Here is a 27175-nt window from a genome sequence, read left to right on the forward strand (position 1 = left end):
GCAGGGCAGTGTTCCCTCTGTCCTCGTTCTGAAATCACGGGGTTAATTAACCGGGCCTTAACGAGAGAGTTGTGACAGTGTCTGCTGTCTGGAGCTGAGCAGAGCTGGGACGGGTCCCCTGCAGTATGCGGCCTGCCAGTAGATGTCACCCGCAAACTAATAATGGGATGATGCTAATGGGGAACGGTTTTCTGCAGCCTCACGGGTCGGATGTTGTGGGGCAGCCCACTGGGAAAGGAATTGATCGCAGCCCTAATTCGGGGCTGAGGGGAACGGTGGGCATGTAGTTAGCTTTTTTAATGGGAGCTCTGAGGAGGTTGGAATGCGCAGAGAGACTTCAAGTCTTTGTTGTAATTAACTGCTGAAGTTTGTGGGCTGTGATTTAGCTGAAAGATGATTGGATTTAGCCAGGATGCACTTCACAGACTAATTCCTAATGCAAATATGCGTTAAAGGAGCTCTGTCTTCAACTTGCCAGTGATACCCGTGAGCTTCTAGGTCGTCCAGATCCACGGGGGCTTTTCCAAGTCCCTACTTTACGTTGTGGCGATGTTTATGCGTGCTCCTATGCAGTTACAGTTGTGCTGCTGTTTGGGGAGCAGTGTTGTGCTCAGCAAAACGTCCAGCTTTCTGTGGAATTAAGCAACTATCAACTCCCGTGGAGTACTTGAGCAGGCAACAACGGGTACGGAGAGCTAAATGTTTTATTTAAGCTATTTTTTAAAAAGAGCGTCTGAAGGGAAGATCCACGTGAACGTGTATAAATCGTTTTTGTTTTGGGGTGGAGAGGACTAGTCTAAAGGCAGTGCCACAAAGGAAATATTACCTTTTTTAATCTCTTCCCCATCTCCTAACCTCCTGCGTCACCCAGCCGGAGCTCTGTGTGACCGGGGCAGGGGGCGAACAGCTCCTGGCCGTGCCCTCGGAGCATTTCGGTGGTCGGGGTCTCAGCCCCCCCGCCTGCTGCCCTCTTCTCTGGATGCTGCCTCCATGGGGTGCTGCCTGGCGGGGCCTCCACTGGGCCCAGGCCCCGTTTATCCAAGAAAAACCCCAAATCACAGCAGTCTGAAGGTGGATGACCCCTCTCTTTTCGCCTGTCTCCTGCCGAAGCCAAACCAGATGCTGAGAGCAGCCCCCCAACCTGGGGGCACCCCAAAGCACTCACCTCCCTCCTGGCCCCCCCAAGGAGCCGCTACCGGGCTCCCCAGGGCCTGAGCCGCTTCCCAGCGAGCCGGGGCTGTGCAGGCACCCCCCCGGCCCGGGGGCAGCCCGAGGGGCCACCTCACGGCCCCCCCCGAGGCCGGTTTTTAGCGGGCCCCCCCCGGCGCGGCCCCGGCCCTGCCCTTTGTTCGCTGCCCCCAGCCCGCGCTCCGCCGCTGGCGTAAGCCGCCCTTGCGTAAGCCTGCTATTCACCGCCCGGCGTCTGCGCGCTTTGCGTAGAGCCGCTGTCAAAGCGGAGCCATGTGCGCCGGGGGCCGGCTCCTTCCCTCCGCCTTTTGCGTAACCGTCCGGGCTCCCCAATAGGGCTTAGGAGCCGCCGCCTTATTCTCGAAGGGCCGCGCCGCGCCGCTGGCGTAAAGGGCCGGTGGCGAGGCGGAGGCGTGGTGGCGGTGTCTGTGGAGGGGGGCGGGGGGCGGGGGGGGGGGGGAGGGATTCTGGAAGCCGAGCTGCGCCGTCTGCGTAGCGGCCGCGCGGCGAAGCGCCAGGGGGCGGCCGCCGCCGCCGCCTCCCCCGCCCGGCGGCTCTGCGCCGTTTGCGTAGCGTGCCCCAAGATGGCGTCGCGGTCGTCGTCGGAGGCGACGGCGGTGGCCGGAGCGTTGGCGGCGGCGGGGCGGCTGGGAGCGACGGGAGGGATGAGGCGGCCGAAAGGCGGCAGCGAGTAGCGGCCGGCTCCCGGCCCGCGGGAGAAGGAGGCAGCCAGAGCGAGAGACTTCGCGGGGAGGCGGGTCCCTGTCCGTACTCCCCCCCCCCCCCTCACCCCCCCCCCCACCCCGGCCTTCCCCGCCCGCCCCTCACGGGAGCCCCGGCGGCTCCTTCCCGGCCCCTTCAGGCCTCGCCGCGCCCCCGGCCGCCCCCCTCCAGCCCCCGGAGCGGAGGATGATGAAGCTCAAGTCCAACCAGACGCGCACCTACGACGGGGACGGCTACAAGAAGCGGGCGGCCTGCCTGTGCTTCCGCAGCGAGAGCGAGGAGGAGGTGAGGGCCGGAGGGAGGGGGGCGGCGGGCAGGGCCCGGGGCAAAGGGGGTCTGCGTGAGGGGCTGGGGGCACCGGGGGGGGCTTGGGGAGAGGGGGCAGGGCAGGGCTGTAGGGTAGGGGGTCAGGGGTAGAGGTAGAGGGGTCAGGGATACGGGGGCGAGGAGGGGCAGGGGGGTAGGGGGGAGGGGGGTAGTGGTAAGGGGGAGAAGGGGTAAGGATAGAGAGGGCAGGGGCATGGGGGGGGCAGAAGGGGCAGGGGTAGGTGCAGGGTTGGGGGCGAGAAGGGATGGGTAGGGGGCGAGAAGGGGCAGAGGTAGAGGGCTCAGGGATCTGGGGGCGAGGAGGGGCAGGGGTAAGGGCGTAGGGGGGAGAAGGGGCAGGGGTAAGGGAAGGGTTAGGGGGAGAGAAGGGATGGGTAGGGGGCGAGAAGGGGCAGGGGGGCAGAAGGGGCAGAGGGGTAGGGACAGGGGCGGTGCGTGTCCAGGGCTCGGGATGGGGCTGGGATCCAGCCGGCGAGGTGCGGCTGGATGCCTCGGAGCAGCCTGGTGCAGAACGCTGCCCTCCCGGAGCTGCCTCGCCGTCCCCTGCGGAGTGGCAGCAGGGGTCTGCTGGACGTGTGTTTGCACGCCGGTGGGAAGGTTGGGGGTCTGCACGCCCCCACCCCCCGTGTTACTGAACGCAAGAAAGCTGCTCAGAACGAAAGCCTACACGTCTTGGGGTGGTGGAACAGTCTGGTAAGGAGTGTTGTGGCACGGGATGGGGCTTGGCAGTTGACTGGACCAACCACGCTGGCAGAACTTCAGTCCAGCACATCACATGAGATAGGAGAGGAAACCTGACCTTGGCTTTATAAAAAGAAACCGGGATAAAAGGGGACTGATGGAGTGCCAGAAGTTGCTGTCCAGAGAGGCTTGGGAGGAAGTGGGAATTAAAGGTAAACTGGTTAGTTTAGGGGCGGCTGCGTTGCTAAGTGCTCCTATTGTCTGTGAAGTTACAAAGAGGAACTTTGCTCAGATGTGCGTTTTTCACAATTCTTTTTTAACGCGGTTTTGACGTGGGCTCGCAGCGCTCGGGACAAACTCGGCTGCAGGTCTTTTTTGCTTCTTACGGAGTCAGGAGTACCTCGTTTCATTTACTGGCTCCTGAGTGGCAGGACTAAAGGCTTTGTTCTCCTGATTGTCCTATTTGTAGCTACAGGAAATCAGAAGGGAATGCAGACGGTTCACTGGAGGAAAGTAAATTAGCATACCGTTCAGTTATTATTTAACGTGGTGAAGGAGGCTGAACAAAACCCTTGTAGCTGTGCTGTCATGGTGAAGTGTCAACACTTCAACTCGAAATGGTCTGAAATAAATAAATACATTTAACGTGTTTTGGTGCAGCTTTCATCCTAGCTGGTCCTTCCCCTGACTTTCAGGGAATTTATGGTACTTTGAACTGACTATGAAGAAGAATGTAATCGCATTGTGTAATGGTACTGGGGCTTATCAGCACGCGTGGTTGAAGGCATCTGAGTTTTCTGATGCAACTTTACACAATTTGTGAGGCAAATGTGGCAATTCCTCTCAAGGATTAGGTGTTTGACCATGTTTGATTACGCTCTGGTTAAGAATACGAATGTGATGTTAACAGCTACCTGATGCAATCGGCTGCTGCCTCGTCGTTGGCCTTTCTTTTACATCTCCTCGATCTGCAGAGTGCCACGGACTGCAGCTTGCTTCGGGGCTGGGGGCTGCTGTGTGTCCGGGGCTGCTGTGGGGCTGGCGGCGCAAAGGTTCGTTAACGTGAAGGTTTCGCAATGCTGACCTGAGGTGGATGAAGAAGTAAAAGTAAACTCGTCCAGAGGCACGCTGACTTGGGACGGTTTCTTGCAGCGTAGTTTAAGCTGCTGTTTGGTTAAGGTTGAGATTTTGAAGGCTGTCTTTGTGTCAAAGTTGTGGCTGGCAACAGCGTTCAGTGGATTCCGAGTCTCGTTTAAGCTGATGCAACTTCAGTCTTCAGTTTATAGGACCTAGAGCAGAAAAATCCCTTTCCAGCTGCGGAAGCAGGAGTCAGGAGCTGGCTGGCTCCCTGATCGTGCCTTGCCGTTTCCACGGGTCTGTTACGGAGGCTGCAAACGCAGCCCTGGAAGACTTCCCGCGTACCAGGGCAGCGTGGGCTCTCGCCCGAGCGCCGTTCTCCCGCTTTAGGTTTGGCCACTCCGGGTGTTTGGCCCTTCCCGTGAGTGCGCCGGCGAGCTCAGGTAGCTGCTGCTCCCTCCTGTGACGTGAAGGAGCACTGACTGCTTCGGGAGCGGTGCTGGGCAGGGTGTGGGATGTCCTTAGTTTGAGTTGGAGTTGGCCTCCTGAGGACGTCACGCGGCCGTTCAGCGCTGCTTTGATTTTATTTATGGTATCCGTGTGTTTAACGGAGAGCTGAAGGTGCGCCGGGCGCTCTCGGCTCTGATGTGCCTGCTTCCATCGCTGGTCGCGAAGTGGGAGTGTTCAAGAAATGCGTTTAGGGAAGTTGTTGTCAAACCGATAGGTACCAGGGTGGGCTCGCTGTGCAGATCTGCACTTCGTCTTAGGCCGGGGAGCCACGTAAATCATGCTCGTATCGATAATTTAAATCAGCAGGGAAGAAACCTTGATTTTATTATTTTTTCCTAATTATTTTTAGCTTAGTTCTCATTTGCTGGTGTTTATTCAAAGTTCAGTTAATTTGACACAAGTGTGCTACTCTGGTCTTGTTGCTGCTTGCACTCTTCCAGTAACTGGAAACGTGTCATCAGTCCACGTTCTATTACATACTTTAACTCTGAAAATATGCTTTGACTCAGAAAGGTTTCTTGGTTTTCATTTTCTCTTGGAAAATAACGCTTTGGTGCCAGTGATATTATTTAGTATCGATTGCTTCTATTTAAATGGAAATTGAGATCCATTTGAAGGGTTTCTCCAGGCGGGGGGGGGCGGGAACAGAACCAAAATACGTAGTTAAAGATCTATTAAACTGATTTGAAATAAATAAATAAAGGCCCAAGGCAAGTTTTGATAAATAATTCAAACTTGCAGTGCTGAAGAGCGATTTGTTTGTAGGCTGGGCTGTTTCTGGTTACTGCTTCTTTTAAGGGCTTAAGAAACGGTAGCTCTTATCTCTTGCTTTTCTCCTTCCCTTCCCACTATGGATTTAAAAAAAAAAAAAAGTTTTTCCCTTTTCTTTTTTTTTTTCGAGCCCCTAATTAGTTCCTGAATTAAACAATCTTGTCAGCAAACAAGAAGAAATGAGGGAGATTCTGTTCACGCTTACGGAGGAGACTGTGCTTGTTTTTAGGCGTTTACCCCTTAGCTCTTCGGTCCGCAGGTTTAATTTTCTTTAAAGTCTCGGCAATAAACGGGGGTTGGTAAAACAGCACGTCCTTCGTTAGGCATTATATTTGCAAAAAAAGAGGCCTAGCATAATAATTCCTTGCTTCTTTTTTAGTTAAGTGATTTATTTCTTCCGCACGCTGCTTGAGGATGCACGTTTTCTCTGTATTGGGTTTGGAAGCTTCCACTCCTGGACATGAAAGCAGCTCTGGAACGTTTCTGGAAGACCAGACGTTGGGTGAAAAGCTGCCTTTGTTACACAGTCCCTTAGAAAGCAGCAAAGGGAGAATTCGTTTAGGCATGAATCTCAAATGGGGTAAAATAAATAAATAAATAAATAAATACATTTCTTAATTGGGCTGCATCAAAATCCGTGTCTGTGGTGTTTGGTAAACGGTGAGCCACCGCAGAGGGGTCTCTTTGGGCAGGAGGGAGGACGAGGGAATCGCCGGGATTAACTCAGAGGGTGTGAGCAGACTTCAGAGAACCTGGCGGCAGCAGAACCCCAGGACTCTGCCGCTTTCAGCTTCTCGATGGAGTAAACTCCCGGGATGTTTGCTGCTTCTGGGACAGCAGAGAAGGGCGGCGTGCGGATCAGGAGCTCCCAAGCCTCGTTCTCTCTGAAATCACCCCTTTTATTGCTCGTGAGGTCAGCGCCTCTCGGTATTGCTATGAGGGTGTTATTTTTAAATAATACAAGTATCTTTTTGTGTAGACCGGCCGTTTCAATGAGCAAGGGTTCCAGAAAATTCACTAATGCCTTACTATTACGAAGCAGATGGAAGCCTGCTTAACGGCAGCATCTCTGGGTTACATCTGAGCGGAACAGGAGCCGTTTGGCTTGGAGTCCTGCGCTGGTGGAGCTACGGGTTGAAGCATGCCCGCGTTGTATCTGGTGAAAGGACAAGCTGCTCCTTAACGACTGGTAGTTTTCAAAGACTTCTGGAGGAAATGCTTCCAGAAGAATAGCATCCAGGATCGGTTGTCCTTTTTTTCAGTCGTGAATGGAGTCTAAACTAAGATGAGAACACCGCGCTTTCACACGGCGTCTGGTCAGCGCTCTGGCTCCGCCGTTTTCCGCGTGTGCCAAGGCAGCGCCGTCACCAGAAGGAGCGGTTCTGCAGCCCCGCACCGACCCCGGCTGGGGGAAGTAATTGGCGTGCAAACTAACCTTTTTTTCTTCTTGCTTCTCCTGGGTCAGCTTTAAGCCAGGCTGGTGTAGCACAGCAGTTCTCCAGCCTTAATTGTAGGCTGTGTTGGTGATCGCTCGGCGTTCCTCTGCCATCCTTGGTGCGTTTCCTTCGATATAAGAATATTATTAGCTGCAACCACTTGGAGTGCTTTGCTGCCTGGAAGTAAAGGGAGCTCAGCATCATATGATCGTCGAGCTGTCAGGGGAATACGGCCTCGGAGTCCCCGTTCCAATGGCTCAGCTTGACTCTTTACCTTCCCTTCAGCTACACAAAAGGTTTGTGGCTGAAACCAGATAAAGGTCTCCCTGTCCGTTGCTAACACGTTACCACATCCCCAGTAGGATATAGGCCAGTTCAGAAATAGTTCTCTTGTTTGTGCTTCTCCTGCCCCTCTCTGCTCTGCTGGTAGCTGGTGTTCTCCAAGGCCAAGAGTACAAACTTCGGCAAAAGCCGAGCTTTCGTCTAAAAAGTGGTTTCTGGCTTTTCACAATGGAAGCCTTCGCGAGCAATTTGACGAGCAACTCCGTGCTCGCTTGTACTTTGCCAAAGTACAAAAGGATGAGAATTGTTAAGTTTTCGCTTATCTTGCTGGAAGCTCTGTAAGCTGTTGTGAAACTGGAGAACTGAGTCAGTCTTCGTTCTGTTGCAACTGAAGGAAAGGGGCAAATTTGGAAAGGGTCCCCTCAACCCACGCGTTTGCTGAGAAGGACCCGGGAGCAGCGGCGCTTGTGGCACTTGTCCCTTCTCCTGCCAGTTCCCTGAAATCCCTTTTGTCTCCGAGCCTCTTGTTGTCCGACCAGAGGCCACAGCTCTTCCCCGCCTTTCTCTCCTCGTCCTTGTGTGCCGCCACCCCTCTGTTATGCTCAGGATCGGTTCCGGGCCGCGGTTCGTCACGCTGCCCCCGCTGCAGAGCCAGGTACGAGCGGCTGGGGCTGCTCCCAAAGGGCTGGGTGGCCGTGGGGTCTGGGGGAAACAGCTCTTTCCCTTCAGCAACAGGAAAATACATCATGTGCTTGGGTTTCATCACTGTGTTGTGTGTGTTTGTTGTTTTTTGTTTTTGAAATTAGGAGAATCGTCTTAATGCTGGGCTGCGTACCTCTGTGGCGGGGTGTCCCGGAACAATTGGGATAGGGCAAAATGAGGAAACTCACGGGTCTGCCTTATAAACGGTAAACATCAGCGTTCAGGTGCTGTATACAGCACCGTAACTGGGAGGCAGGGGGTCAGTCTCGGTAACCTGTGGCTCTTTTTCACTCCAACTGGGCGGCTGCACCGGCCGCTCACAGTCCTTTCCCACGCGGTGCATGCGTGTGTCAGGGTTTGTGTCCGTAGCTCTCTGCTGGGCAGTGCCCTGTGCACACCAGCTCTTTGTTCTCAGAAACTTCACGTTAACGTGTAAAATTCGGAGGGATACAATTACCTACTGGGTAGGTGTTTTTCTTTAAAAAAAAAAAAAAAAGATAATTCAGATGGTTCATGTTATTTTTGCTCTTACTCACTTGGGCAGTTACTTTTTCTTGTGTAAATAACGTAATTATGTTCTGTGTGGAATTAACTACTTCTATTCGAAAAGCTTCTCGAGGGTTTTCGTGGCTGTAGGTTTTTTGTATGCTGTATTTTTATGAGTAGGGCTTGTTAGGCAAACCAGTCGGCGTACACGGGCAGCTGCTGACGTGCGGCCGTTCGGTCTGTGCAAAAAAAAATCCACCACCAAATACTCCCATCCTTTTCCTTAGGGAAAAAAATAAAAAGACGGTTCAAAAGCTAGCATGCCTCTGGGAGAAGTCTGCCTGGGAGGGCTGTGCAAGGGCTGCGCGGTGACCGAAGGGGTGTCAGCAGGCGCAAGCAGGTTATCGGGGGGGCTCTGCCTGGGAGTGCCGCGTTATCAGCCCCGCGCTGCCGAGGCGAGCGGCGCCGCGCAGGCGTTTCAGCTGCTTGCCGCCCCTCGTCCCCCTGAAAGCACATCGCGGAGGAGTTGTGTGGCGTAGCTGGGATGCAGGGAAAGGACTCCGGGCTGTCTCGCTTCGGTAGGGGTTAGCGGGCACTCTACAGTTACAGGCAATGTGTAGTAACAGCAGTGTGACCCGTGGCATTTTGAAGCCGGCACAGCAGCGCGGCGCAGGATGATTTATTATTGTTATTCTAAGAAGTAGCCTAAAAACCAACGGGATTTTCTTTATTTTTCATCTTGGTTATAACTCCGTAGGTGCGATCCAAGCACTTGAAATGACCTGAACCTCTTCCAGTTCACCTCTTCCTCCTTTTCCAAGGCTCGGGCTTTCCTCTTGTCAAGATCTGTAGCGTGAACAATTTCCTCCGTGAGCTTTCTGTCATTGATTTGCTGCCTCCGTTTTCCCGACACGGCATTGTAAGTCAAATCTCATCCTGCCACGGAGCAGGGTGTGGGTGCCTGTGGAAAAAAACCCTTTCCCTAAGAAAATGTGTACGGCTGAGGAGCAGCAGTGCTCCTGCAGGAGCGTGCTTTTCCCGTTACGCTCAGGACGGGCTTTTTCTGCGGCTTGAGGTATTTCAGTGCTGCTTGTGCTGGCTGGAGACATCGCCGTGTTTAAAGCTGGCTACAACCTGCTGCCCACTGTGTGCTCGGTGCCGCGGGGCGATGTGCTAGCTTGGTGACGTGCCCCGAATAGCGAGAGGGTGGGAGCAGCCGTCCCGCAAACCTGGCGCTCCTTGGCACGCTCGTTCGGGCTGCCCTGCGCCGGGAGCTTGGCAAAATGCGGGGTTTGTGGTAGCGTGAGCGGGGCTGTGTTCCCGCCAGCTAAATGGGAGGCAGTGGGCTTTGCATGGCTTTGGGTGCCCCTCTCCTCCTCCTCCTCCTCCTCCTCGTGCGCTCGGTTTCTCAGCCTTGCGTTCGTAGCGTTTCAAGGTGGTTTGATGCGGTCAGCCCCTGGCTCTGCCAGATATAAAAGCAGTAAATGCACCTAGGGATTGCGAGAGCACTTGCGAACTGCGGGTAAAGCATCGGAGGTCGTTGTTATGCTGGACACACAGAGCTGTACCGGCTGCAGTATCCTGACTGGGCAGAGGACAACTCGGAGCGTCGCTAGCACAGCTGAGCTCCGAGCTGCGGCATGCGGAGCCTCCTGTTACACCGAAACTTTCAGACAAAGGCAGATTGTACGGGCGAAAGTCGCTGAAGGCAGCCTCCTTCTCCGCCAGTCTCCCTAAAGCGTGGCGCGAGCGCGGTAGGCGCTTTCCTGCAGCCGCCGCCCCGATAAGTAACGCTAAAGCGTGAAACGAAACGTTCACCTGAAACGTCGGGGGCTTCGTACGTGGGACACGGCACGAGGACCGGGGGAAACAGGAAGGGAGACGCAGAGGCAGTTGGGTTGGCCGGGAGCTGGAAGTGGGTTTCTGGCAGCAGAGCGGTGCTGGGCCAAAGAGCACGTCTTTGACGTCCCGTCTGCTGCCTCGAAATGGGCAGCGCTGCCGGGCGGATGGTCCTGGGCTGGCGTCTGCTGGGGGCGTCCCCTCCCTGGAGGACGGGAAGGTAGACGGCTCTTTTGCTAATAGCACTGGAGGCCGGCTTCTGATAACGTCGCAGCTCTTCCAGTCTTTGCCGTAACGCTTCTGTGCAGCCTCTTTCTAGGAATGGAGTCGCCTGCAGCGTCGCCACTGTTGTTTTATTTATGGGAGGTTGCTGTTGTTGAAATCGAGCGTCGCAGGGAAGAAGCCGGGACTCCCCCCGGCCCTGCGCTGTGCGCCGAGAAGGAATCCTCTGCCTTGCCTTGGTTGCCCGGTTTTTGCTTTCCGTTCCTTCAGGAAGATAACGTGATGTGAAGAAAAAAAGATGTCTGTAGTGCAGTTGTGGTAAGGGCAGCATCGTGTGCCGGGGGCTCGCGGGTTTATCCCGGGGTCAGTCTCGGTTCCCCTTTCCCATGGCTCTTCGGGCTCCGCGCGGGGATCCGGCAGCTTCAGGTGCCTCGGCTGCTCTCCTGCCTCCTCCCAGGGAAAGCCCGGGGTGGGTTTTGGTTCTCTGAGTGCCTCCTGCTTTGGAGGTTGCTTACCGTTAGGGCTACAGCTCAGGAGCCCCTGCTGTAAGCTTCAAACAAACTCTGCTTATTTTTCTAACCTCTCTCTTGTTTCATTGATTGTGTCTGAGAGCCACTTCTGGGCTGCCGTGCGCCTTGCCAAAGAGGCTTGTGTTGCTCATTTCCCTACTTTGAAATGACATAATTGTCTTTCAAATCCTGGAAAACAGAACTTGGCTGGGCGACGTGATACCTGCAAACGCTTTCCCACCAAGACTGGGCTCCAAAACCTGCCCCCGAGATCTCCGAGCCAAGAGTCTCAAAGCCAAGAGCCTCAGCCCCCATCTTAAAGACAGCTGCGTAGCAAGAATAAAACAGAAACGTAAACCTGCCTTTGTGGTTCGGCTTGAATTAACCCAGAAGTCTAGGTTGTATCCTCTCAAAGGTGCCGGTGGGTAGCTCTCCAAGTCTTCCTTGAGCAGCGAGGGGGCCCTTGGTGTCTTCTGCAGGGTGAGGGAGAAGTGGACGTGAATGCAGGGCTCCGGAAAGGGGCAGCTTCCCGTTACTGCAGCCTCACCTTGCTGCAGCTCCGGCGTTGGAGGTTGCCTTGCCCGAGGTGAGGGGCGCAGATGACTAGGCTGCGCCTTAAAGATTAAACTTGTACGATTCCAGTTCTGAGAAATCTGGTGTTTTCCTCTCTGCTTTTAAGCAGATGTCAGAGATAAGTGACGTTCGCTCTTCTTTATGACGGTTTTGATTAAAATTTCTTTGTTGCTCTATAGCCAGGTGAATGATTTTATGTAATAAAGAAATCCACCAGCGAAAATTGAGGTACCAGGGATGTGAGGTGCCAGCAGACACCCTTTAAAAGTTGTTGGTTTTATGCGGTAGAACCGTATTGAGTAGGCTCAGTCTAACTGAGCAATCGAGTAACGTTCTTGTAGTGTTAGGTTGTAAAGGGAAGGGGTAGCTGCCATTCTCTATCTTGGCTTTTCGGTGGAAATTAGAGAAGGATTTCGACCTTGTTACGGCAGGAACACAAACTCGCATCGCTCTCCTGCAAGGGAGCAGCCCCTGCTCCCCTGGCGTCTCCTCCTGGCCAGGTATGTGGTGTTCCCCCCGGCTGTGGGGGGAGAAGGTCTCCGCTGAGGATTTCTTGCCTTGGAAGCAGCATTCAGGCTGGGCCTCCCAGGTGCGAATGGCTTTCAGCAGGCCTCGTGTTCCTGGGTTTGGGGCTGTTTGTAAGATCTTACAACCCAAAGCCACGGTTCGAGTGACCTTTTTACTGGGCGCCTTTGAATGCGTCGCAGCTCCCGGGACTCGGGCCGGTTTTAGATGTGGGGGCTCGGAGTACAGCAATGTCTCACCCTCCTGGTGAACCAGCTCCCTTTGTCTTGGGGGAGCTCATTGGTAGCAATATCCTGTTTAAAGCTGTTTTAAAAGAATGACCTTGTAGGGCATGTTTCCTGCTCTCTCTTGATGGGATTTCCTTTTTATTAAACAGGAAATAGTCTGATTACATAAAAGTGTGAGAATGACAGGTTTTTCCTTCCCAGCGAGGGTTGTTCGTGCTAATTCTATTTAGAAAACGCTCAACTGCCAGACCAGCTGAAGTTAATTTACTTTGCCTAAACCTGTTGTGTACACCTCAGAGTTCCTACTAGTGTGTTGGTGAAGCATTGTCTTAGCCCGAACAATCCAGCAGGCTTTCCTTTAGAAGTCTTTGTACAGCCGTGCCCTCGGCAGGTACTTTTTCTCACAAGTGGAAGGTGGCAGGAGTTCAGCGCCGTGACCTGCGCTCTGCTGGTGTGCAGGGAGCTGCTTCTGCATCTTTGCTTCTGTTTTTTTTTTCTTTTTTCCTTTTCCTCTGAGCTGGGACTCTGCATTGAAACCAGAAACTGCAACCGCGAGTCTTCCTTACCCAACAAGAAGGCGTCCGCTTGAAATGTCCGTTACTTTTCTTTTAACTTTGTCCCCAGAATCGCCTCCTGACCCGGAGGTAGGAATTTCAGTCCGAGCTCTTCCGTGCGTGGTACTGGTGATGAGTCAGGACGAAGTCAAAAAAGCGCTGTAACGCGATGGGAACAGACGCCGGGGGAAGACGGCGCAGGCCAGCTGCACGCCCCACGTGCCGAGCCTGCAGCGGCCGTGGAATCGCAGAATATCCGAGTTGGAAGGGACCCACGAGGGTCATCGAGTCCAAGCCCTGTGTCCCCACAGCCGACGAAGCAGAGGTGGTGGCTGCTGGGCGCCTCGGAGCCCCAAAATCGCTGAGGACGAGTGAGGGTCCGCTGCCTGCGTAGGCTGCTGATGGTCCGTGTGCGCTGGGCGTCTGGGGAGAAGGAATTCTGCCTTCCCTTGAAGAAGGCCAGTGCCATGGGGTGCTCATATAACGTAGGTGCTGCTCCGTCACTTACACGACCTGCGCGATGAGCCAGAGCACGGGCAGTAGTGAAGCTGCTCCATTAGGAAGCTGCAGGACGAAGGCTGCCCGTCGGGCTTAACTCATTTCTGGTGCGCGTTCTGGTTGCCTTAATTCAGTGGACAGGTCGGGCAGTGCTCGGGGGCTGAAAGGGGATCGTTTAATAAATGATGCTGCTTCACGGCTTGCAGGACGGAGGTGTGGGTTCCGACTGCAGAGGAGGCTTTGAGGCATTATAATTAGTAGGATCCACGGAAGGCTGCTGATTAGAGACGTTCTGACACCTGAGAACCCCCAGTTTAGTTCCAGGCTTAGGAAAGGTTAGACCCGCAGTTGCCAAAACGTTTGTTGTGACCCCTCTTCAATTTCTGCCTTTAGCTTTGCTGCTCCTGGTTGGAGAGCCGCTGTCTGGAGCCTGCAGCTGAACCTGGTTCTCCTCAGCCCTGCGTGCCCCAGCCCGTTGGCCACCCTCATTCCTGGGCCCCCCAAAAATGAAATCACTTTGTGGGGTGGTCAGCTGGCAGATGAGAATTTCCAGAAGAGAAAAGTCCTGCGAAACTCTGAAATCTCGAGCTTGTTTCTGCCTCGGATGTGTAATTCTGAATTCTGTAGGTAGATTTCTTGGTGATTAGTGTAAATCTTTTCCTATGCTACTGGTAAATCAACATTTACACAGGAAAGCCTGGGACTTCGGTGCCTCGCGCAGTTTAACTTTGAAATGTCTGATTGAAACTGTTACAGCTGGCCTGTAACCTAATTGGACTGGTATGTTGGAAAGTTTCTGGAGCAAGTTGCTTTGGCTCCGAGCTGTGTGCCAGTGAAATGACAAAGTATGGCATGATGACTCTAATGAACGAGCTTTGTTTAGAGAGCTGAAAAACAGTATTAGTTTTGTTTTTAGTTTCCATCTCTGCTCGTGGATGTATCGCAAGTAAGTTTAATAAGCACAGTGCCTCGGTATTCTTTGGGAAAAGCTTCATCCAGTTGAGCTTGTTAGCTAGCTTTTTGTTTCCAAAAGACAGCAAGGAAGTTAAATAAGACAAAGAGAGAACCGTACAGAGCAGACTTACATTGGAATAAAGCGCTTCAAGAAATATCCCACAAAGAATGCTTATGAAAGATGACTGCTGTGAAAATGGTTGAATGTGGTTGAATCATTTTCCTGATGGAAAAACAACCCGTCCATCTCTGCAGCCCTTTTGTAGGGCTTTTAGGTGGTTTTATTTAAACTTATATTTTGCTTAAACATCCCCTTGGACAACCTCAACCAAACCCCAAGTAACCAAGCGCTGGCCCCGGAGCTGACTGAGCTCCTCGGTGCCTGCTACAAAAGAAGGGGCAGGCGGGGAAGTTGAAAACCTCGCTAAAACAATTCCGTGTCCGTTTTTTGGTGGGCGGGTACCTGCCGTGTGTATACCATTAATGTCGCTGCAGAGGTAAGCGAGGCCAAAGGTCCTGATAAAGGCAAATCAAGGAACTTCTGCAGAGGCTGGAGGTGCTGAGCAGCTTCTGGGCGGTCTCGTACTGGTGCACGACACGTATCCCCAGCTGTCAGGGCTGTGCGGTGACTGGGTACGGCAGCAGGCTCTTACAGTGTGCGTTCTGTGGTGCCGTATCACATAGCAAACCGTTGGTTTGGTATGCGGAGGCTTAATTTATTCTTCAATGCTCGAGAGCGACGAGAAGGTAATGGCTGAAATAATTGGGAGTGCTGGAGTGCCTCGTTGTCGTTGGTCACGCAGCCTGCACAGCTGCCTGCAGGGGGTAAAGAAATTGCCTTGGGAAGAGCAGAGCATTTCCAAGGACTCGCGTTGGATTTGGAGGTGCGAGAGGTACAAAGACACCTCTTCTCCTGCGGCTGGGCTCTGAAAAGGAGCGTTGCTGTGAGTTCATCCATCAGCTGTGCTCTGCTCTCCGCAGGTGCTGCTGGTGAGCAGCAGTCGTCATCCGGATCGATGGATTGTCCCTGGGGGCGGCATGGAGCCCGAGGAGGAGCCCAACGTGGCCGCGGTGCGAGAGGTCTGTGAAGAGGTAAGGACCGGAGGGGAGCGGGGGCTCCTGGAGCTTCGCTGTTCGGTGTTGGACGGGGCTCTGGGAGCGTTTTCAGCACTCCAGCTTGTTTTCACGAGGTGGGGAGAAATACAGGGTCACTGGTGATAGCCACGTGGGAGGGAAACCAGAGTCCTAAATACAGGTAGCATAGGAACGTAGTTAAGGCTCTCGTTTGGCATCAACTTCTCCTCAGCTGGTACTTTTAACTGAAAATGGATAAAATGAAGCTATAAACTTTCGATACATACAATGATATTCTCTGTTTTGTTACCTTCCTGTGAGGTATGCTTTCTTAAAAGAACTTTTTTAAAAAAAAAAAAAGCTTTGCTTTTGTGGAGCTAATAATTAGGTATAAAGTAGAAACAAGCCCTTACGGGCCACTGAAGACACCTCAAGTATAGGAATGTCAATAAGTTTTGGTTTACTATATATTTTGAGTTTTCTATGAATACCAGAAATTGATTGCAGGGTTACCATAAGCAACAATTTCTGATGTGTTCACGGTTTTGTTTTTGAATTGGAGCTGTTCCTGAAATGGGGTCAAACAGCAGCACACGTTGAACTGTATGGAGAAGGTGTGGTTTTCTTTTAAAGCTGGAAGAACGTTTTTTTTTTTTTTTAAAGGATTTTCAAGTCAGCAAATGGTAGTCGGTTACGCTGTGTGTAAAATTGGTCTTTAGAACTGAATATTATTGAATTGGAGAGATGCGTGGATTCAGAAATGATTAAGTGGTTATGTACGGATGACCAAGTAGGTTCCTAGTTACGTAAGGAAGGATTAAAACGCTTTCAAGAGGGTTATAAATCTTGGTGCTGTAGAACAGAAATAAAGAGCGAATTGATGGGAGTTGGGAGGAAGCTTCCCCAGGAGTTGCTCTATTTGTCTCGTCTGTCAAGTTTCCCCCGCAAAGTACTTGGAAATACCTGTTGCTTTCTAACAAAATGTTTGATGTTTGGCCTTAATGCGGCAGCTCCGGAGCTGCGTGTTTCTCTTTGGTTGCTTTTGAAATCCAGCAGTTTGTCAGAAAGCTATGAAGCGATACGGCGACTTTCTTTTTTTAGGTCTCTCTAGTCCTGCGGATTGCTGCTTGCAAATTGTGTTCCCAGCTTGTAGTACAGCTCTGGCTTTTTTAGTAACTCGGTAACCAAGCCGAGGTGAGTTTAACCAGAACAACAGAAGTGTTCCAATTACGATATTTAATGTATGACAACCTAATCATTATTAATAATTAAATTATTTGCTGCAGAAGTCAAAGGTTCGTTCAGGAGACGCGTGGCTTCGCCTTTCACGTCCCTAAAATAAATCTGTATCGACCCTCCCTTTCTCGGGCAGCGCAGAGCTTGGAAGAGCCGCTCTCTTTCCATGACAGCTCAGTGGCTGAAAGGAAGCCTTGGCGTGGGCTCAATCTGCAGCGAAGAAACTGGTTCGGGCTGGCTGAGATAATCCCCTCTCCCTCAGCTGGTGTTCCCTCGCTCACGTGGACTGGTGCCGAATGAGAATGTAATTCAAACCGTGGCAGCCTGGCAGGGTTGAGTCATTCCCAGCGAAGTACCTCGCCGCTCGAATGCCGCTCGACAAACAGTATGGCAGCTCCAAAGGCGGCAGGACTGCCAGAGCCCCGCACCGAGCCGCGTTCGATGCGAGTGCAGGGTGGGAGCCCCAAACAGAGCTATCAAAACCTATCACGATGACAGCTTTCCGACAAGCGGCCTGCAGAGGAGCAGCCCGCCGTGTATAAAATCGCCCCGAGCTCTCCTGCAGCTGGTGATTGTGAGACTAGCTGACACAGGTGGAAAACGGGGGCCAGCTTTTATTTGTGCACGGCCTTCCTCAAATATGTTTGTGTTCCGGGACGCCGCTCGTGCTGCGTCCACCAAATCAGAATGTATCTCAACCGCCTTCGGCTCGGCGGGCTGTTTACGGTAAAATGTTGCTGGGGAATGTGCGTGCAGGAGGGGAACGTCTGCTCTGCTGCAGCTGTGCTGCTGTAAGGGACTCGTGCACCCAGTTTCCCAGCTCGTGCTCTTGATTTGGCAGGGCAGCGTTTTTGGGAGGCTGCTTGCTGGGCAACTGGTGTGCGTGCTAGCTGGAGCTCGCTGGTGTGAATTAGGCTGCTAATCCTCGTTCGTCCTTTCACGTGAAGGTAGGCTTTTTCGGGGAGGTTGCAGCTGAGGCTGCTTTCCCTGTAGGTTTGAGCTCTGAGCTCCTCTCCCGGGACGGGTGCGTCTGGCGGTCGCAAGGAGGCCCCAGCTTCGCTGAGCAGAGGGGCTCGGCTGCTTGCGTTGGGAGAGAGAAAATCCCGTGTCCCCCGTGCCTGTGAACACGCAGGAACTTTTATCCTAAAAGGAGGTGGCTCTTGTGCTGACCAAAGCTGTGGAAGAAGTTTGCAGACTTTCTTTCGCTGCCTTTGGTATGCCTTTTCCATTTTAATAAGAGCCAGTTGGAGGAGCTGGAAGGACTCGTTACCCTTTCAGTTGCTTGTGGTCTTTGAAGATGACAATAGGCTGGTTTTTCTCAATTCATTCTTTCTGCGTGGTATGCATTTTCTTGTTTAAAACACGCTTCCCCCAAGCTAAGAATGTTAACTTCTGCATTCGCTCTTTTAATTCCACCGTGCGTGTGTTTGAGCTTAAACGTGTGGTTGCTGGAGCGATCGTCACCTAAAGGAGTCTGACTTTTTCCCTCCTCTTGGTTTTCAGAATTTTGGTATTGCTGAGCTGAAAATGCAATGTTAATTCTGAGTGAAACCTGCGATCCCTTTGTCCCGGTTTGTTAGTCCTTGTCCTAGTTTGAGGCACTCCTTATCTACATGAATCTGTACCAGCAGATGTATTAAAGCAGACAGGTACCAACGCTTGTCACGCTCGCCATTGTCCGCGTGAAATGCGAAGTGACCGAGGTCTTGAACGTTCTTTCTAGGCAAAGTAGCAGTAGGCGAGCACACTGGCGCTGAATGAGAGCAGTTTTTGCAGTAAAACTGCTTATTTCTGACAGACTGTTGAAAAATGAGGTAGTCGGTCTTACACGGCTGCAAACGCCAGGTATGTCGTAAGGTTCCCCTTCTAGAAAAGTGATGTGGCCTTTTAAAACAATAGTTAGTACCAAGGTAGTATATTTGTCTTCATTCTTGGATTTTTTTGCTGTTGCGTTCTCTCCCCAAAATTAATCTCACGTTGGGAGTAAGGGTTTTTTATGGGTGTGAGCAACTGGCGAGGAACGTGTTTTAGAAATAGATGCCTTAAATTAAACTTATTACGGAGCGACTTTGAAGAAAGCCTCCACATTCATCTGTTAAAGCCAAAGGCATTTAATTTTGCACTTCTAGCATCTTTCACATCCTGACCTTTAAATACTTAGCAAATGTCAAGTTCTATAAAACTACGGGCGTGTTAGTCATGCTTTCTTCATGGGAACCAAAAGCCAGATCAGTTGTGCTTCAGCTGTGATCAAACAGGCAATTGATGCCTGTATCAGAAATAGTCCATCGTGCCAGCGCTTTGATCTGGTCGCTAGACAGTAGTTTTCCTCTTAAAACGTGTTTTATAGATAATCTGTTCCGTTTCATGTGTTTTGGGTGTGATGTAGGGTATGAATAATGACATTTTTCAGTGCTAGGGAAGAAGGAAAAATAGGAAGCCCCGTATCTTTTATTTTTTTGGAAATACCACGTCAGGGACTATGAGGGAATGGCTGAGGTGATTGCTTTGAACTCTTCGTAGATTTAGGAGTGTTCAGTGCGAATAGACCAAGTTCACTACTGCCTGCCGCCATGCGTGCTCAGACCTCAGAAGAATGAGCATTAACGTTTGGAAGCTCTTCGGTCTGTTAGGATACTTCATCAGTGCGAAGGTACGTATTGGTGGTATTGCAGGAAAGGGTTAGGTGAGTAAGTAGAACCCTCTCTGAGGCACAAGGAAGAAATTTTGCCTAGCTGCTGTGTAATTGGTGTCTTCGGGACTTGTCTAAGCTAGCAGTCCCTCTGGGTGTGATTTACTGCCTTCAGTGCTGCAAGTGTTAGAGCAAAGATTTGGGTGTTTTACCACAGTCCTCTTGCCCAGCAGTAATCTGTAGTAGATGCAGGCTTCGAGCCTAATAGAGCAAAGTAAAATAGCTGAAATTCCAACCCACATTTTCCTTAGCTCAGATGGAAGGAAATAAAAGCTGTCCCTAGGAACAGATGGTGTTGCTGCAGGCTGCTTTTTGCATCTGACCCGAACTTATTTTCAGCTTTGAAACCTGAACCTGCTGTTCTTGGATGTCTTCAGTAATTTTTCTTTATTAAAACAAGTTGTTCCACGAGCAGCAGAACTAGTAAAGCTTCGTTTCCTCTAGATTTTTGTTCCTTGTCCTGAACGCCCAGCCCTCCCCTCGGGGCGTGCAGCAGCGGTTTGAAGTCGGGCGCTGTTTTGGGGCAGCTGGGTGTTGCTGACACTCGCACGCTCTCGCTAAGCCTGCCTCTCCTTCCAGTTCGGACTACATTAGGAGTGGAAGCTGATTCGGGTCCGCTGTGTGCTCGGAGCAGGGAATATGAAGCTGCCTTTGTGAGCTCTGTCTCCTTTTAGGAGCGTGCCTCTTCCCGGGGATGCCGTCGCTCAGTTTATTCTCACACCTCCAGGTGGAACGCTTCCTGCTGGTGCTTTCCTGCCCCTCTGAGGACGTGCGTGGATCCTGAGGATGGCAGCACAGGCTCCATGCGTGCTACTTCCAATGCTTGGTGGGAGAACGAGTGCCCAAATAAATTGTGCTGCTTCTGCCAGGCACTGGTGTGGCCCGTCAGGGCAGAGGATTCCCAATGAGTTTACTACCGCGGAGAAATTCCAGAGTCATCTGGAGCAAATTAAGAGTTAGATCCGGCTCCAGTCCTGGATGAGCCTGTGACTGTACATCCAACTTTCCAAGAAAATGCTCGTTGTCCTGCAGCAAGGGAAGGTGCTGAGGGGTGGCCCGTAGAGAAGCGACAGATTGGGAGCGTGCTCCAAGAGCAGTTGTGCTGGTCGTTATCTGGCTTGCTCTGGTGATAACAGCCACAGATATTTAACTCCGGTATCTTAGGCAACTTTGTTAGAAACTAGTGGGAGACTGAGTTCTGCTTCGTGTGCTCTTGTCCCCTTGAACAAAGCCGCGATTGTACGGAGGCTGGCTTTTTTGTGTGCGGATTAAGTGCTGTATCGAGCACTGGTGTATAACTCAGCCCAGGTTGGAGGTGTCCTATAGGTTTTGAAAACTCACGATACCGGTAAAATTGGGTTCTAGAGTCGCTGGACTGGAGGATCTAATGGTTGATGTGCTTTGCAGCCTTTAGGCTTTGGCGTTTCTCGCTTCTGTCGTGGCCAACCTGAAGCTGGTTGGAAGCGATCCATTTATGCTGCCTCTTGCTACTGCGTGTGGCAAATTCCTATATGAAGGAAACCTTGGCACTTCTTTGAGTTATTATAATAATTCGGTGTGATTTTTCCTACAGCACATTCGTCTTGGAATCACTGTTCATGCCTTTTTGGGCGAATACAGCTAGGCAGAATGGAGAAGGAGGATCTTGGTTTGCAGACAGCATTATTTTGCTCGCCTCTCGGCTTAACCAGCACACGAGGAAGGGCTCCTCCTGCCTGTATTAGTTCAAGCACGCTTTTAGAGCTGGGAATAAGCTGCTTGGGATGCTGGTCATGCAGTATTCCTGCTTCGTTTCCAGGCTGGGTAGTTGCCTGGAGATAAATTTGTTTCTAGTCAGGTAGGAGAGTTTGCTGAACCATCCCAACATCGATGGCTTTTGGTTCAGTGCCTCTACAGGTGAGGAAGGAGAGCAGCAATTCAATAACCGTCAGGAAGAAGTAGAGAGAACTGGCATAAGACCATTATTTACCTGAAATAGCTGATTACGCTTCACTTTTTAATATATGTACGTATGTATGTTGGGAAGGTGGAAGCCTTGCTTTCCTCTTTGTTATTGCTAGCTGGCTGATAGGACTGCTTATCTCTTTTTTTAAAAAAAAAAAAAAAAAAAAGCCAGCATTTGAGATTGCTTAAAGAGTTTTGTTCTTTGAATGAAATTCTTTTGCAGCATTTGCTGTCCAGTTCACTTCTGCGGGAGATCAGTCCAGGTTAGCAGCGGCAGCTCTGCAGATGAGGTAAAATCGCTCGTCTGCAAAGGTCAGAACCAGTTATCCGCCCCAGCCGCGCTGGTGTGCGCACACACGCGTGCGTTGACCTTCATGGAATTGCTCTTTGACTCCAGAAATAGCCCGGTGGTTAACAGGCAGTGGCCCACCTATGGGCTGAACAGGACGTCAGGAGTACCGGTGAGACGGCGCGTTTTGCATCCAAAAACAACAGAAAAGGTTCGGCTGAAAAGCTGCTTCCTGGAAGCGGAGGTCAGGGAGCGCCTCGCAGGGAGGATTTGGGTTCTGTGGGTGCTGGTAGCAGTGGGAGCTCCAAAGCCCTTTCCTCTCCTGGGGTGGCTCTGCCCCCAGCTATTGTTAGCGGCGAGAGCGATGTGCGCTCCGGCGGCGTAGTTCTGCTATCCGTGCTTATTTACAGGAGCCTACCTAGCCTTTAATTAATAAAAGCTCTCCCTTTCTAAAAGCATGTGACTGCGCAGCAGCTGCTTAGTAGCTGAACAAGCAGAAAGCAGTGTCTTGGCTGCTTAGGACAGAGGATTTGTATCAAGGATGTAGCTCCCCTCACCCAAATGCCTTTTTTAAAGAGAAGAAAAAAGCCCGACATGCTCAGGTCTATACACCCAAGCTGCAGGAGCGCTGTTTTCCTGAGCTGCTCAGGATGTGTTCCCGCTGCCAAAGATGGCAGTGAATTTACCTTCCAGACGTGGCTGGGTTGTGTGCCAGGTTGTGCGCGTTGTTTCAGACCAAGTAAGTCATGGAGCAAAATGTCATCTTCTCTGGAGCACTCGAGTTCCAACCATTTACAGCCGTAAAAAGAAGGGAATGTAAATTATTGGGAAAAAAAAGGAGGGGTCCGGGGGCAGGCGAGTGGGCTGGCGTTTTGCATTCATGCATGAGGCAGGCACCAGAGCGCAGAGGAGTGAAGCAGCACTTAAGGATAGGGACCGAGCCCCAGCAGCGCGTGGATGTCTAAAAAGTGGCAGCAAATCAGATGAAGAGGGAGGATACTCGGTAGTACTCAAATAGGAGACACAGCTGCTGCTTAGATCTCCTCTTGATTTGTCTCTGTGTCTGATTCAAAAGCCTTCCTTCAACGGGTAGCTGCGTTTTGCGGAGTATCAAAACGAGTCGTGTTCCTGTTAGGGAGGTCACGTTACAGCTTTGCAAGTGTTTTATGCTTGCTTTAGTTTGCTGGTGTGGACGGAGGACACCCCTGAAAATCCTCGAAGCTGTCACGTTGCTTTGGTAGTGTAAGGGGATGTCTCATACGTGCTCTGAAGTTCTTTTCTTAAGCTGTAATTTTACATGGGTAGAACTGCAAAACACCAAAGCAAATTTTATCCACGCTTAGACTAACCTTAGAGGAGATTGTGGAGGTCGTTCAGGTTATGTTATTAACTTGTAAGAAACAAACAAACAAACAAAAACCCTTTTTTTTTCCTCCAGACCGAATCCAAAATGGTTCGAATACAAAAAAAGAGAAGTAGTCCTGTGAAAGCCTGCGTGGTTAGAGCTCACGATACGTTTGTCATTTCTCCTGTGACCATGTTGTTCTCAGATTAACTGAATTACAGCGTTCGCTTCCTGTCCTGAAGGAACTGCTCCTGCACAACAAATGAGGAGATCTGTACTGAGCTGTCGCTAAAGCCTTTCTTTTCTCTCTTTGAACTCTCCATAGGCTGGAGTGAAAGGGACGTTAGGAAGATTAGTGGGAATTTTTGAGGTAAGTTTCAGACGTGGATGGGGTTGTAGAGTTTTAATGCATGAAATCCTCTTGGAGGACAAGGCACTGCCCAGCTCGTTGTGAAGTAAGCTCGATAACTGATTTGAAGAAAAGCTTAAAGCTCCTTGTTTAAATAAAAACACGCTCTTCTCTTCAGTGGCATTGATCATCTGCAGTTTCATTTGGAGTTACTAGTGGTAATCCAGTGCACCAGCGAGTATTTCCAGTGCCTTCATACCTTCCTTGCTGCCAAAAAAAGCCACCCATCAGGTGGAGATCAGTGGCCCTCAGTTTTTTAGCACCTGCAGGAGCCGGTTACCAAACTGGCCTCTGCAATTTGGAGAGGTGTGTGTGCGCTGCTGTTAGGAGCGCAGTAACACGTGAGTGCTGGTTAGGTGCGTCCTCAAGGGGCACCGGGCACTTTGAGCGCTCTTCACAGCGGTTATATCTCACTGTTTCAGTTGTGTAAAACAGATAAAAAATATTCCCTGTGCTTTTTTTCCAGCTGAGGAACTGATTTATAACCATACCCATCTACCAAGTACTGTCTTGCAGATTAGGAGCTAGACTTTTTGGCTGCAACCCCATGAATGTTTTCAGACCAGTCCTTTAAAATGCACCATTTTTAGTAGCTAAGAACTAATCGTACTGTGAGGGAAACCTCTCTTCAGGCATGGCAGCATCACAGCTGCAGTAGGCAGCACAACCTGTAGTCGCTGTGCCCCATGTGCCATCACCTTTTCCCTTTTGGTGGCCTTGTCGTTATTCTGTCCCCTTTGCCTTCCAGAATCGGGACAGGAAACACAGGACATATGTTTACGTACTTATTGTCACAGAAGTATTGGAAGACTGGGAGGACTCTGTCAATATTGGTAAGTCCTTCGTGCTTGCTAGCATCAACTGGTTCGACGCAGACGAAACGCCAGCGCGGCGTCCTTCGGGGAGCTGGAGTCCTTGTGAGAGCGGTCGAGAAAAGCTGGCAGTCCTTTGGTTGCTTGGGGAAAAAAGTTGTGGTCAAATTGCTGCCTTCGGTCTGTGGCCCAGGAGAAGTCATTGCAGCTGTACAGCTGCCTCTGCAGCAATTTTGGGTTTAATTCTTGCGCTGTAAGATCCTAGGCAAAGAGCATGAAGAGCTGTCCTTTCTAAAGCTAGAAGAAAATGCGTGTGGGCAGTGTGGATCAATCATTCCCTGTTCTCTTTTTGAAATCTTTGCATTGAAATCAGATTCCTAAATGAAAACGAACCTATTGTTCCACGCAGGGTTTGTCAATAGCACTGCAGCACCTGTAACTTTACTTTCCTCGGGCTGAGTTCAGAAATGGTTTTACTGACAGAGTAAGAAATGAGCGCTGTCCACTGATAGTGAAGCCTGTTGGAAATTGGGTGGTGGTTGGTGCGTGTTGTCACGGGTTGTCCTGAAACGAGTATCTGGCTTGAACAGGAATGGCAGAAGTGGAAAAAAAAAAAAAAAAAAAAAAAGATTTTTTTAGTAAATTAGGAAATGCAATACCAGTCTGATGGGGTAGTGGATGTACTGCTCCAAACAGATACCTGTCACGGGGATAAAGGAGCCTTTGATGCGGTGCTTGGAGTGGGCGGCCCTCGAGATCACAGAATACTGAGAGAGAATTTCCTAGTGCCTTTTGAACTGATGCTTTGTTGCAGACTGAAACGATTCTTGCAGCACTAGTGTGTATGACAATGATCGAAAGCTAATCGGCGTAGAGAAGATAACAATTCTGTTGCATCTACTGATTTTTCTTTCTACCTGCAGGAAGGAAAAGGGAATGGTTTAAGATAGAAGATGCCATAAAAGTTCTGCAGTATCATAAACCGGTGCAGGCCTCGTATTTTGAAACCTTGAGGCAAGGTTGTTTGGCAAACAACGGCACTCCAGTCATGACCACGACGTACTCTGAGAGCTCCGTGTCTGACATCAGATGACTGAAGACGTCTCTAGGAGAGAAATTTTGAAAACCAGACTGAAACGTGGATTTCCCTCCCCCCTCCCCTTTTTCACTTGCCTCCTCTATCAAACAAGGCATGGGCAGCAGTCTGTGGCAGAGCAAGTGTTAAGAGTGCTGCAATTTAGTGCAAGGTGGGATTTTTTTTTTGTTGGCTTTTTTTGCTTTTTGGATATGTATTTTGTAAAATACATTTTGTGCATGAAGTGCCCCTTTCCCGTTACACCGCTTCCATGGCCTGGTGAGCGAGGCTGCCAATTTTGCCTCTGCCTTGTGTGCTGAAGTGTCCCGTTTGTGTCATCCCAGCCATAGCCACTTTTTTTTTTTTTTAATTAAAAGACTTCAAATGTGAGATCAGCTCTTTAAGTCTTAGTCTGTACTGTAAGGTGCTGTTCAGACCTGCGTGGTGGTCACTTTCAGCGCATATGTATAAACTTTTTTTTAGGTGGAGAATCTAACGTTTTAATTTTGCGGGAATTTTTTTAATCCTGGTCTGCTTCTGAAAAGAAAGGTTCATAATTAATCTGTTTGCCTTTTGGTCTGTTTTTGTTTTTTTTTTTTTTTTAAATACACGTTCTGTGACAGTGCTATTGGCTGGGCCAGTTTACTCCTCATTCAGTATCCCCCGATTTAGTGCAGTGACACTTGATGTTGAGGGCAGAGTTTTGATCACCTGCAGACATCCCTGCTGCTCAGTTGCTTCTCCTACAGCTTCCGCCAATGTTTCTGCTTTTTACATCAGAATGAAACAAAAGGAGTTGGTCTTTTAACACTCAGCCAAAAATACGTAGCCTCAGAAACGCTGCGACAGAAAATGAATTTAATTGTCTGTGGTGGGAATCGGGGATTCAGAGCGGGCTCAAAGTCTGACAAACTGGAGCGTCGATCACCAATGCTGTTCTGCTGATCCTGCTGCGTTCTGCTGATGTCTCTTCTTGTCCACATGCCTTATACCGTGCTGAACTGGATATTGTAACTTGTGCTAAAGCATCGGATTGTACTCACTGAGTGTTACTGCACGAACCCTTGGCTGGATAACCATGTGTATTCCTGAAAAAGGAGTCCTGGGGGGGGGAAATTCAGGTGTTCGGTCTCTCGTCCTGTGGTTCTGCAGCACTTACAGTTGCGCCGTGGAGCGTGCTCAGAATGTTTAAACTCTCCCTCCGTGAAAGGTACAGCTGACTCCCGAGCAGAATTGCTAGTTGGAGAAGTACACCGTTCAATAGGATAGTTCCCCTGATGCATTGGCACACTTCACTTTTGTTTTGTTCTGTTTTTATTGATGTAAGTTTCATGCTGTCTTGATTTGCCAACAGTGTTGTCTAGTTGAGAAATAAAATGGGAAGGGTTGGGGCTGGGGGGTGGGTTGGGACAGGTACAAGTTTTGGGAGGGGCATTAATTAATCCCTGGCTTGGGACAAGAAGTAGTTGCTGGACTCAGTGACTTCTCCTTTGTCAGAGCATAGCCAAGATGTGAAATTAAATCTGCAGTACTCTTTTTTTTTTTTTCCTTCTTTATTTAACAAAAAAATATTCTAATAAATACTCACTGTTCCAGAGTTTTTCTCTCTTCCCAAGAAGCGCTTAACATATGAAAATCTGATAGAAATATCCATGGAGCCTGGGACGAGGGGGAATGGTATCCTTGCTGGTTTGGCAAGAAGCTGTTCATTTTAAGATCCTATTCTGTTCCTGTTCTTGTTCTCCCTGCTTTCATCGGTGTGGAGTAGCCAGGCCAAAAGCAGTGCCAGTGATTGCTAACATGAAAAACCATGCATAAGAAAAAGCTGAGAGGCATTATTCAAGAAGTAGCTTGAAACGGAGCATCTGGAATCGAGCCTAAATTACACCAGTTCAGTTCACTTCAACTTAGAGACGAACGTACAATGCTTCCTTACTCTGTGCTGATCGGTCTGAACCAAACTTTCAAAAGGGCTTGAATATATCGTATCTGGAAGTGTACGAGAAATTCAAACAGTCCGCTGTCACCGAGCCGCGCGTGGTACCTAACACAGCCATCTACTGCCTTCGATTGAGTTTTTGTCTTTTCTGTACAGATTAGGATGTTGGAAACGCTTTGCGACAAAACAGCTGGTACTCCTGAAAGAGTAACTGCAGTTTTAATATCAATAGCATGCACACTTTTTTGTTTTTAAACTAAAAAAAAAATGTTTTTA

At 50.5% G+C, this 27175-nt stretch overlaps 1 protein-coding gene across 4 annotated transcripts; it reads left to right on the top strand.

Moving 5' to 3' along the window:
* Positions 1-1667: 1667 nt before the first annotated feature.
* Positions 1668-26070, top strand: NUDT3 (nudix hydrolase 3). 4 transcript variants are annotated; one of them, XR_005814470.1, is made up of 6 exons: positions 1668-2196; positions 15066-15176; positions 22990-23034; positions 23822-23906; positions 24809-25132; positions 25584-26070. XR_005814470.1 is itself a non-coding variant. In XM_040535841.1 (5 exons), the coding sequence occupies exons 1-5, from the start codon at positions 2098-2100 to the stop codon at positions 24976-24978; spliced, it is 510 nt and encodes a 169-aa protein (XP_040391775.1). In that variant the 5' UTR covers positions 1739-2097; the 3' UTR covers positions 24979-26070. The 4 variants fall into 4 exon arrangements, 2 of the variants coding, with proteins under 2 accessions (XP_040391775.1, XP_040391774.1); XR_005814469.1 differs by lacking the exon at positions 1668-2196 and adding an exon at positions 2665-2931; XM_040535841.1 differs by having other exon boundaries at positions 1739-2196; positions 24809-26070.
* Positions 26071-27175: the final 1105 nt, after the last annotated feature.

This window comes from Cygnus olor, chromosome 24 (assembly GCF_009769625.2).
Source record: "Cygnus olor isolate bCygOlo1 chromosome 24, bCygOlo1.pri.v2, whole genome shotgun sequence".
In the NCBI taxonomy this organism is placed as follows: domain Eukaryota; kingdom Metazoa; phylum Chordata; class Aves; order Anseriformes; family Anatidae; genus Cygnus; species Cygnus olor.